This window comes from Acomys minous (genome assembly GCF_964271855.1).
Source record: "Acomys minous genome assembly, chromosome: 1".
Taxonomy (NCBI): domain Eukaryota; kingdom Metazoa; phylum Chordata; class Mammalia; order Rodentia; family Muridae; genus Acomys; species Acomys minous.
This window is the reverse complement of record NC_140483.1, coordinates 40,981,370-40,993,949: the sequence shown is the minus strand read 5'-3', so window position 1 is coordinate 40,993,949 and position 12,580 is coordinate 40,981,370. Positions and strand designations below refer to the sequence as shown.

The following is a 12,580-nucleotide window of genomic DNA, read 5'->3' as shown; positions in this document are numbered from 1 at the left end:
TTAATCCCAGCCCTCAGGAGGCAGAGGCAGGCGGATCGCTGTGAGTTCGAGGCCAGCCTGGTCTACAAAGAGACTCCAGGACAGCCAAGGCTAACACAGAGAGACCCTGTCTGGAAAAAAAACAAAACAAACAAATAAACAAAAAAGAAACTCAACAAAACAAAACAAAATAAGACTGCTGGTATGAAGTGAGAGAGGAGGCCCCTTTCCTGAACCCCCCGCCCCAAGGCCATAATAGGCCCTTGGCTTTTTCTTTAAAGCAAGGAGACCTATTAGGCTGTTGTAATACTCAGTGTGAGAAACGAGGGCAGTGGAGGAGGTAAGAACTCGCTGGACATTGGACATAATTTGAAATTAGACTTGACAGGACTTATTGGTGAACTGCTGCTATGCAGGGTGTGGGAGACTGGGCGTGTGAGTTGTGAGAAATATTTGTGTTAAAAGTTCAGGCGAATCCCCTTTAGTAGCAGGTGTGGAGAACCCTCGAAGTCCTCTTCAGATCTAATTAAGCTGGTAGGAATAGCTCAAAATCTGGCCACTAAGAACAGAAAGAAATCAGGAAGATTGCCCCCCCCCTCCCCCTCACCCGCCCAGGCTGATCTTGCCTGAGGCTTGCCAAGCTGAAGAGCAGTTGTGGGGAAAGGTTTAGAGGGTATGGGGTCTGGTCTTGGTGTTTTCTAGGCTTCTCCATCATCTCCCCCCTCCCGCCCGCCCCCACCCCTAACCCCATCCACCGAGTGCTTTCCCTTCTATTCTAACAGCCTTTTGACTGCTCAAAGAAGGTATGGGTCGCCATGGGTCCCATACTTCCGGGCAAGGGAATTCCCTGGAAGGCTTTGCAGACAGGTGGTTGGAGAACAGGAAGGCGAATAGGCTCTTGATCTCCGCTGGTGGGACCCGGGTTAAAAAGCTTCCTGCAGGCAGAAGTTTACCATCACCTGGAAGTGGTCCACTCTCTCCACCCTCTCTAGGACTTGCCTGCGCAGTTCCCAAACTAGAGGAAAGTCAGCCTTGAGAAGGAGAGACGCCCTTCTACCTCTGACAGTCCTTGGAGCTCCTTGGACAGCTCCCAGGGCTCAACTTCGCAGCGGGGGCGGGAAGACAGTCCCCCGGGCCAGCCCACACATCTTCTGAGGGCGCGGGGCCCGGAGGAGGCGCCCGGACCGGCGACGCCTCTCGAGGAAGTTGGCGCTTTAATTACAGAGCCAGTTCCCTGTCGCAGCCACTTTCAGCGGCGAACAGCAGGCACAGTCAGTCCTCTGACTCGGGTGCAGTACCGCGGCCATGGGCGGCTCGACCTCCAGCCAGCTGGACGAGGGCAAGTGCGCCTACATCCGAGGTAAGAAGGCCGGGCCTGCAGGGTGGCCCAGAGCCGGGGCCAGCCTGGTCACCTGCGCACGGGTCCCCCGAGGGAGCGCAGCGTTAGTCCAGGCATTAGTCCAGACAAGCGCTGGTCTCCTGGAACCCCTGTCTTGTTTCCAGCACCCGCGCCGTGTCGGTGGGGTGGGGACTAGGGATGGGATGGTGTAGAACCCCTCAGGACGCACGGGAGTGAGGGGAGGGCAGGTACTCTCAGGGTGGATTCTCAGACGATTTTCTTGTGCCTCCCTCGCCCCCTCTTCCCCCCCACTCCCGCCGTGCCCGCCCCTCTTGCTTCAGGATGTGTTCTTTCCCTGCTGGGGAAACACCTGGCTTGCTTGTGCTTGGCTTGAGTGGTTTCTAAAAGTGGCTGCAAAGGTTGCTGGGGATATCCCCTGGAGTTTAGAGATTTCCTTGGTGAAGCAGCGGGGGATTCCTGGGCTCTCAGAATTTCCCTCCGGTTTACATTGGCCTGGTTTTGTAAAGTGCAGGGCAGGCCACACCTTCCCTTGAACTTCACGCCAGTTGCTGGGCGATTTCGCCAGAAGCAGAAAGGATGAAGTCTTTACCATTTCAGGTTGGATGGTTCCCTTCCTTCCCCAGAGAGGGAGGAAAACAAAAGAGGAAGCCTGGCGGGTTTTGCAACTGCTGTTAAAGTTGTAGATGGGTAACCTCTTCTTTTTAGGAGATCTTGAGATACGGAGTGACTCAGTAAAGAGAGACAAGCAGAAGAAACCAAAACCAAACGAACTGCAGGAAGTCCTGACTCCTTATCATGGGTGTATTTGGCTCCTGCCCCACCCACCCCAATCTTGACTTCAGCTCCTTGCGATTTAGTATGTACCAAGCTCCAAGTTTTACTGTAACTCTTTAAAAGAAACAATGAAGTTTTTCTGGACATTGAGGTTATGCCTAAAAGAAAAGCATCTATCCATTTCTTTACTCTAAATTTGTTCTCAGTTACAGTGTTTCAAAAATATTTTTAGCCGGGCAGAGAGAGGCAGAGGCAGGCGGATCTCTGTGAATTCAAGGTCAGCCTGGTCTATAAAGCGAGCCCAGGACAGCCAGGGCTACAAGAGAAACCCTGTTTCCAAAAACGATTTTAAAAAAAAAATCTTTTTAAAGTATACCATATGCAGAGACTTTAAGGGCAAGGGCTATAATTGATTTTCCAGATCCTTGCTTCTGTACTCTTCGAGATAGGGAATCCTCAACAACTGACAATGGCATGGCATAAAACTCAGTCACTTGTCCCTCTGTGGGGGACTTGTCCCTCTGGAAATGGGAGAAAAGATGGATTTTTATTTAGCTGAAGACTAAGCTATTATTTGTTATTTTCCCTAGTCCTGGCGTCAGAGATGTCACAGAACACTAACAAGGGGCTTGTGTTTGCTTTTTGTCCAGTGAGCAAAATCGTGCTTTTGGAGTTCTTAAGAAGCAAAGTTGCTGTATAGCCAGCTACAGGTATCAGGAACCGGCAAGATGGGAGATGAGCTGGCTTACACACCTGGTTTACAAACCTCAAGGTCATAACCTTTGTTGTGATTTCATAAAAGTACTGCCCTTAAATAAGAAAGTGTTAGGCTGGGTGTGGTGGCACATGCCTTTAATCCCAGCACTTGGGAGGCAGAGGCAGGTGGATCGTTGTGAGTTTGAGGCCAGCCTGGTCCACAAAGCTAGTCCAGGTTAGTCAAGGCTACACAGAAAAACTCTGTCTCGATAAATTAAAAAAAAAAAAGTGTTATGTGTGCTACCCCTCTTTGTTCTGAAATAACCATTACACATCCAAACCACTGTGTGTGTGTATTGGGGAGGGAAGAAAAGAGTTAAAATGCCTCCAGGGAAAATGAGCCTTCATCTTCACGTGACGGCACCAATCATGCCAAAAGGGAAAAGAGCCTTGGAAAAATGCTGGGGCACTGGGAATTGTTCCTGCATGAGCAAGGGCAGATCACGGGGCTCTGATTTCCCAGCGGGTTTGAAGCTTCAGGTCCCTGAATAAAACCATAACCCTGCATTTATCCCTCTGCCCATCCTTTAGCCCATAAATATCTTCAAGCTTTGATTTAATTGGAAGTAAAACAATCGGAGGCTTGAAGGTCGAGTTTAAATACGGTTTTATGATCTGCTTGCCATAAAGTAGCCGCAGTGAAAGATGGATTTGAAAGCTGCTGCCAAGGCAGTAACTTTTTTTCGCCCTTGATATACTTTGCCATAACTGGTCTACACATTTTAAGGTGTGCTAACTTTGTATCTGTTTGAAGCAGCTGTACTTACTTTTAGCATGCTAACACTCCAGCCCTGCTCACTCTCAGGCCAGTCATTTAGCAAGTACCGTTTGGTTTGTGTGCCTCAAAATGTTGGATGTCTTGAAAAGACTTTGTGGCTTCGAATTCAGTCAGTCTTCAGATAAATCGGTGCCAGGTGTACTAAACAAATTACTTCATTCCTGATGTGCCAGTTTTGAATATTACCAATGCCCCCAGGTTTCCTAAAAGGGACTCATTTTAGGATAGCTTAAAGGACTTCTAGTAACTTCCCACGATGAGGCCGTTTTATTAATAAGTAGTGCAGAGACACGTAGTCACAATGCCACCTGTTAGGCTCTAGTGATTATTTTACTATTTGTGTTCAAGTATTATATTTTCCCTTAATGAGGAATGAGGCTCATTGAGTCTGGGTATTAGTGGTCAGCTTAAGATATTCTTTTCTTTGTATGCATTAAAGCTATTTATAATTATTATTGTGTGTATGATGTGTGAGGAGGAGTGTGCCCTTGCAGGCATGCAGAGGTCAGAGGGCAACTGTGTAGAGCTGATCCTCTCCTTTGATCTTTATGTGAGTTCCAGATGTTGAGCTGACATTACCAGGCTCACAAGACAGCTGCTTTACTCACTGAGACATCTTATTGGCCCTTTTTGTGCCATTTATAAGAAAACAAAAAGCAATCAGCTATGGTAGCACATACCCTTAATCCCAGCACTTGGGAGGCAGAGACAGGCAGATCACTGTGAGTTCCAGGCCAGCCTGGTCTACAAAGTAAGTCCAGGACAGCCAAGGCTACACAGAGAAACCCTGTCTTAAAAAACAAAAAACAACCCGGGCGGTGGTGGCGCGTGCCTTTAATCCCAACACGTGGGAGGCAGAGGCAGGCGGATCGCTGTGAGTTCAAGGCCAGCCTAGTCTACAGAGTCCAGGACAGCCAAGGCTACACAGAGAAACTCTGTGTCGAAAAAAAATTAATAAATCAAAGTTTTAAAAACAGAAAACAACATCCCCCTAAAACTACTAACCCCCCAACAAGCAACAACAACAACAACAACAAAATAACCCCCCACAAAATTGGCATTGTTAAAATTTTAGATCAATGGTTCTCAACCTGTGGGTTGTGACCCCTTTGGGAGTCGTATATCAGATATACTGCATATCAGATATTTACACTGTGATTTACAACACTAGCAAAAATAGAGTTATGAAGTAGCAACAAAATAATTTCATGGTTGGGGGTCACTACCACATGATGAATTCTATTGAAAGGCCAAAGAACCAGGAAGGTTGAGAACTACTGCTTTAGATGAAAGAGAAAAACAAAAACAAACAAACAAACAAACAAAAATCACATGTACAATATATTTTCTTGTTGAAACAATAACCTTATTTCCTTTAAAAATAGACAATTGCAGGTTGATGACATAGCATAGTAGGTAAAGCCACTCACCAAGGCCTCGAGTTGGATCCTTGGAATCCACTTGATGAAGGAGGAACTGACCTCCACAGTTACCCTGAAACACCACACTGTGGCACACATGCTCCCTCGACAAACAAACAAATAATTGCAATACAAACTTTACAGGAAGGCCTGGCAAAATGGCTCAGCAGGTAAACACACTTGTTGTTAAACTTGGTGAGCTGAGTTCAGTTCCCAGGATTCACATGAGTGGAAGGAGAAAGCCAACTCCCACGGAATGTCCTTCAACCTTCACCCTCATGCAGTGACATTACACTCCTGCCTCTACAAAGAACAAGTAAGTGTAGACAATAAAAAATAGTATTGGATTTTTTTAAAGGATAAAAGGAGAGCAAATCGGAACTCCCTCACATAAGATATCCTCAGAGGAGTGTGAAAGTTATGGCAAAAAAACAGTGTGGCAGCCAAGAACCGGGGTGACACAGCCCCTGCATGGTGTGGTAGACGCACATAGGCCTGCTACCAGAAAGTAGTTAAGGAAACGGTTGCTGACCTACTTAGGGCCTGCAAGATGGCTCAGTGGTTAAAGGTGCCTGCCGCTAACCTGGTGACCTGAGTGGGGGAAACAGCGAAGCAAATGGTAAAGGGAACTGTTCTTCAGTTGGGGGCAGTGATGTACGTGTGCTGCTAGCACTCAGGAGGTCAGGAGCATCAGGATGGTAAAGCCAGCTTAGCCTGTGTGAGTGGAGGGATGGAGGGAAGGAGGGAGAGCGGGAGAAGGAGATCGTTCCCTGAACTAACTGTTACGCAAATGGCAGCCCGAGGAGGGCTCAATGACTTCCGTTGAAGTATTCATCAATGAGTTGATGCCTTTAATGAGTTTCGGGTTTATTTTTAAGACTTATATGGATCACTGTATACCTTTGTGGGTTTCTGTGTGTCATGTTTATGTGGGTGCCCCTGGAAGCCAGAAGAGAGCAGTAGTGCCTCCCAGAATTGGATTTACGGGTAGTTGTGAGCCGCCTGATTAGGGTGCTGGGAACTGAGCCCAGATCCTCTGCATGAGCAGCGTACTCTTTTTTTTTTTTTAAAGTATTTATTTTTATTTATTTTGTGTGAGTGTGTGGGAGGATGGTGTGTGTGTACCATAGTATACATGTGGAGGTCAAAGGACGACTTGTAGGATTTATGCTCGCCCTCGAACAGTGTACTCTTAACTAGTGAACCAACTCCCCAACTCTTTAAAATATTTTTCCTCAGGACAATGCTCTTATATTTTTTGAGAAGTAGCCAGTGACTATATTAGGGGCGGGATTATGATGTAGTCTAGCCAGTGGCTATATTAGGGGCGGGATTATGATGTAGTCTAGCCAGTGATATTATATTAGGGGCAGGATTATGATGTAGTCTAGCCAGTGATATTATATTAGGGGCGGGATTATGATGTAGTCTAGCCAGTGGCTATATTAGGGGCGGGATTATGATGTAGTCTAGCCAGTGATATTATATTAGGGGCGGGATTATGATGTAGTCTAGCCAGTGATATTATATTGGGGGCGGGATTATGATGTAGTCTAGCCAGTGATTATATTAGGGGCGGGATTGTGATGGAGCCTAGCCAGTGATGCTGGAGGGAGTTTTTTTTTTTTTCCCTCTACTCAGCTGAAAGTGCTTGCTATTCAATTGGGAGGACCTGACCTTGATCTACAGCAGCCATGTAAAGAACTGGGTGCTGGGGCGCACACCTGCCTGTTACTTGTGTGGAGTGGAGGAGTTCCTGTGGCCTTGCTCTCGGGTCTAGCTGAATCTATGAGGTCTAGGTTCTGTGAAAGACCCTGCCTCAAAAAAAAAAAAAAAAAAAAGAGTGATTAAAAAAACAACACCCAACACTGACCTCTGTTGTACTCACACACACATTCACATTGTACTCGTACATACACTAACACACGGAGATATGCGTCCATACAAAGGGAGAGAAGGCTGGGCCAAATTCCTATAATCCTTGTACTAGGGAGGCAGAGACAGGATGATGGCCACATGCTAACTTAGCCAGGTTTCTGGCCTGCCAGGGATAAACAGGGAGACCCTATCTCAAAATTAATACAAATAAAAACCAAGAACTAAAACTAAAATAAAAGGTGACAGGGAGAATGGTGTTCTCCCGTTTAAATGTCGTCCCACTTGGCACTGAACCGCAAAGCTGAGGGCACCTCTCAGAAAAGGCCGGACTCTCTGAAATTGTTAACAGCCGGCCTGACTATGGCTTGGGTACCTCTTGTGTGAGAAGCTAAATCCTCTTTGATTTGGAATCGTAATGATTGCTGGCTTTCTTCGATCCCAGCATCAGGGAGGTGGAGGCAGGAGAAACTGGAGTTCAAAGTCTTCTTTAAGGCAAAGTAATCCAAAGACAGCAGTAAATGGTAATGATTGTGTCCTTAGTATCAGCCTTAGGTCCCCCTACCTCTGCCTCCAGGGCTTGAGATTAACAGCGTGCACCACAGAGACCAGGCTCACTGTCCTCCTCCTCCTCTTCTTCCTCCTCCTCCTCCTTCTTCTTTCTCCTCCTCCTTCTTCTTCTTTCTCCTCCTTTTCCTCCTCTTCCTCCTCCTCCTTCTTCTTCTTTCTCCTCCTTTTCCTCCTCTTCCTCCTCCTCCTTTTTCTCCTCCTTTTCTTTCTTTCTTTCCTTTTTCCAGGACAGCATCTCTCTGTGTAGCCTTGGCTGTCCTGGACTTGCTTTGTAGACCAGGCTGGCCTCGAACTCACAGAGGTCCTCCTACCTCTGCCTGCCTGAGTGTTGGGATTATAGGCGTGTGCCACTGTGCCCAGCTGCACTCTTCATTCTTTGTCTTTTGTTTTGTTTTTGATTTTCGAGACAGGGTTTCTCTGTGTAGCCTTAGCTGTCCTGGACTCACTTTGTAGACCAGGGTAGCCTTGAACTTACAGCGATCCACCTGCCTCTGCCTCCCAAGTGCTGGGATTAAAGACATTGTTCACTTCTCTCCCCAGCCTAGAACAGCCTCTTTCTAAGAAGTGAGGAATTGCAGCTCCCAGAAAAGAATAGAGAGGTGTAACAAAAAGAAGGGGAGAGCTCAATATAAATTTGTTCTGGCCTAAAAAATATTTTTAAAAATTCCAAACTACTGATGAAGCAAATATAAATTTTGAAATAGAAATTCAAAATAGAAAATTATAAGTAAGGAACATTAATTACAGAAGACTTGGAATAGTGTCAACAATTCGTTCTGCTTCTACCCATTTTAACGAGCGGAAACGAAGACACCAGGAATGGAAAGATATTCTTTAAGGAACCCCGAGTCTAATGTACAAAATCAGAAAAGATTCTGTGACTTGAGAAGGGTTTGTTTTAATTTTTGATTCCATTAAAAAAATCATATAAAGACAGATTGAGATGAACATTTTGTTTTTTTTACTATATGTGAATCCTAATATGAACTTTTTGTTTTGTTTTGGTTTGGTTTTTGGGTTTTGGTTTTTTGAGACAAGGTCTCTCTGTGTAGCCTTGGCTGTCCTGGACTCACTTTGTAGACCAAGCTGGCCTCGAACTCACAGGTGATCCACCTGCTTCTGCCTCCCGAGAGCTTTGAACTTCATAAGAGTACGATGCTTAATCAAGACCTGAGTTTTTGCTGGTGAGATGCCTCAGCAGGTACAGGCACCTGTCACCGAGCTTGATGACATGAATTCAAATCCCATGACCCACATGGTGAAAAGCAAGAACTCCTCCGGTTGTCTTCTGACTTTCACAAGTATGCTGCACCAAGTACACACACACACACACACATACACACACACACACACACCACAAATAAATAAATTTAAGGCCTGGTCTTAATAAAACTTTTCCCTTTATGTAGACATTGATTGTGAGAGGACCACAGCAACAAGGTTGCTAGTGCTCATCACTACTAAGGTGACAGTAGCAATTTTAATTATTCTTATTATTTATTTATTTGTTTGTTTTTCGAGACAGGGTTTCTCTGTGTAGCCTTGGCCATTCTGGACTCACTTTGTAGACCAGGCTGGCCTCAAACTCTACCAGGAAAGCACTCTACCAACCGGGCTATACCCCGGCCCCTATTATTTGAATTTTGCTCTGGATTGTCTGATCAATGGTAGTTTTGCTCACCTGTAATCCTTGGAAAGGTCTGACTGGGCTTGCAGGTAGAAAATGCAACAGAAGGAACAGAAGCTTAGCAGGAATTTATAATTTAATTAAAATACATGTACTGTGAACATGTTATAAAATATGCAGTGTGAATTATGGCAGGGAATTTTAATCTCCTAAACAGAAACCTTGATTACTCTTTGTTGTTGTTGTTAGTAAAGCGAGGTAACATACATAGGCCAACAATTTGCCATGGAGATGGGGAATGAAATCAGATGTGAGGAGAGTGGAGGACAGTGGAGGGAAGACAAGAATAAAGCATGATTAATCTCTTCATTTGCTTAAGACATTTGTAGAAAATATCAGACACAAAGGCTAAGATTCTAAGAGCTTTAAGCTCAGGGTTAGTGCTTGTTAGATGCAGCACACACACACACAGGCGCAGCCACACATGTGCATACAAGTGCAATACGGATTTTGTTCTCTGAAACTGGGAAATACATTTAAAAAAGAATAGCAAATTGTTGCCAATAGGAAAAGTGCAAGCCAGCTTTCAAACGTGTCCTTTTCTTTGGTATTGCATGGTTGTTCTCACTGTGGAAAAAAAAAGGGGGGGGGGCGGTTTAACAGAGACAAAAACAGTTAATTCTGTTCTGCAAATTGCCAGGACCAGGACCCAAAGAAACTTGTTTTTCGTGCTTGATGCTGTGTGGAGTGAGTCTGTGAAGTGGGAATTAAAGAGTAGTTTTTCCTAGGATCTCAGAAATGGTGTTTAAAAGGTTTGAAGGAATGTTGGAAGAAAAGCCTATTTCTCTTTGCCAAACCACGTGGATATTTATTTCCCTTTCCTTCTTAAACACTATTTTTATTTTAAAATAAAACACAGATGCAGAAAAACACACAGAGCAGATGCGTAGCTCGGCAGATCATTATAAGTCACAGTCTGCGTGCAGCCACCATCTAGATTGAAGGACAGACCTCACTGGCCATGCAGAAGCCTCTATGTGTCCTTGCTTCTCCAGAACAGCCGCATCTTTAGCAGCACTCTATGGCCGCCCAACAAACAACCTTCGAGATGCTGGCACTTATATTTATTTGCTTATAAGCCTGCTATCTCAGCTGGGTCCAGATGGCTGGTTCTAGTGGTCTTCGTTGGAGGTTATTCTTGTGGCTGTTTGGCTGGCATGTCAGCTGGTGATTGAAGTTACCAGAGGAGCGCTTTCTCTCCAGGTGACCTTTCTCCGTGGTCTCTTCAGTAGGGTACCAGACTTCCCAGAACCCCTAGAAGCTGCTAGGACTTCTTATGGTGTATTAGTCAGGGTCCCCTAGAGGAACAGAAGTTATAGACTCTCTATCTATCTATCTATCTATCTATCTATCTATCTATCTATCTATCTGTCATCTATCTCTATCTGTCTTCTATCATCTATGTATACCATCTTCTGTCTATCTGTCTACATAGGATTTATTAGAATGGCCTTAGGACTGTGGTCCAGCTAACGCAACAATTGCTGTCTACCTATGGAAGGTCCAAGGATCCAATAGTTGTTCAGTCCACAAGGCTGGATGTCTCAGCTGCTCTTCAGTATATGCAGGAATCACAAAGAAGTCGGCTCTAATGCCAGTGATGGGATGGACTTGCAGGGAGGGCAAGAGCGAGCAGGCAGAGGGAGAGCTTCCTCCATGTCCTTTATATGGGTTGCCAGTAGAAGGTGTGGCCCAGGCTCAAGGCGAATCTTCCTACCTTACAAGATCTGGCTTATAGGAGTATTTTCCCACTTCAAAGATCTGAAATCGAATCAACTGCTTCTTCAAATGATTTTATTAAGGGAAAAAAAAATCCCTCCTAGGTGAGCCCAGATGCTTGGGTTTTAGGTAATTCCAGTCAACGTCAAGTTGACAATTCAGAGTGGCCATCACATATGGCTTAGGCCTTGTAATGGGTAATCATCGGGTTTAGAATCACTGTGGAAACACGTTTCTGAGTTTCTAGAAAAGTGACTGTGGGCATGCCTGCCTCATGGGCTGGTACACCAGACTGAATAAAAGAAGGTGAGTGAGCACCCATCTTCTGCTCTCTACCCGTGGGTGAGTGTGACCAAAGCCTCCTGCCCCTGCTAGTGAGAGCCTTCCGCTCTGACATCCTGAAGCCCTCACACTGTGGGTCAGAGAAGATCTTTCTTTCCTTAAGTTGATTGTCGGGTGCTTTGCCATGGCAACAAGAAAAGTAAAAAGTGGAGGCATGGAGATGCACGCCACTGTTCTGCTGTACTCTGATGATCAGGGGATGTCCCAGTCATCCCAGATTCGAGGAAGGACTACACACAGGCTGTGTAGGGCTGCCAATCACAGTCTACCAGGCCGCTAATCTCAGAGTTTGTAATAGCCTCTTCATATTTCCTAGTGGAATCACTATTATCTTATATACTTAAATGCATGTCTTCTTTCAAGTCTCCTTGAAGTTGAAGTTTTCCTCTAAATCTTTCTTTTGCTTGCCAGTTATCTGTTTAACAGATGGAATTTTCCATCGTCTGCAGTTTGTTCATGGTGCAATTCCACACATACTTCTGTATTTTCTTCCTTCCTTTCTTTTTTTTGTGTTTGTTTGTTTGTTTGTTTGTTTTTTCGAGACAGGTTTCTCTGTGTAGCCTTGGCTGTCCTAGACGCATTTTGTAGACCAGACTGGCCTTGAATTCACAGCAATCCGCCTGCCTCTGCCTCCCAAGTGCTGGGAACAAAGGCATGCGCAACCACGCCCATCCACTTCTGTATTTTCTACAGCACAGAGACAGTGCTGGGGTCTTTATTGGAAGGCTGATTGCTGTGTGTGTGGTTGCCTCGCTTTACACAATGCAGGAAGCTGTGGTGCTCTTTTCCAGGACTCATTAGTTCACTGTCTTCTGAGACTTCTCTGATAGCCCCACTGGTCAGAGGCAAGTCACACATCCCTTCCTAAGTTATCACTGGTGTCTTTGTAAGAGTCTTATTGCTGTGAAGAGACACCGTGACCACAGCAACTCTTATAAAGGACATTTAATTGGGTCTGGCTTACAGTTTCAGAGGTTTAGTCCATTACTGTCATGGCGGGAAGCATGGCAGCACATAGGCAGACATGGTGCTGGAGAAGGAGCTGAGAGTTCTACATCTTGATCCACAGGCAGCAAGCAGCAGGAGACTGTCTGTCACACTGGGCTTGGCTTGAGCATATAAGATCTCAAAGCCCGCCCCCACAGTGACACACTTCCTCCAACACAGCCACACCTGTTCTAACAAGGCCATGCCTCCTTATAGAGCCTCTCTCTATGGGCTAAACATTTACACACATGAATCCAGGGGCGGGGGTCATTCTTATTCAAACCACTACAACTGGCAAGATCGTGCAATTAGCATGGTTGGCTAAACTGGTC

The 12,580-nt window shown here is 45.5% G+C and overlaps 1 protein-coding gene across 1 annotated transcript in view; it reads left to right on the top strand.

The window, feature by feature from the left end:
- The first annotated feature begins 888 nt into the window (after positions 1 to 888).
- Positions 889 to 12,580, top strand: part of NIBAN1 (niban apoptosis regulator 1) — a 154,284-nt gene continuing 142,592 nt past the window's right edge. The window contains exon 1 of the mRNA XM_084782130.1: positions 889 to 1,339. Within this exon, the coding sequence (XP_084638256.1) occupies positions 1,285 to 1,339 (55 nt within the window). The 5' untranslated portion in view covers positions 889 to 1,284. The remainder of the gene's footprint in view (positions 1,340 to 12,580) is intronic.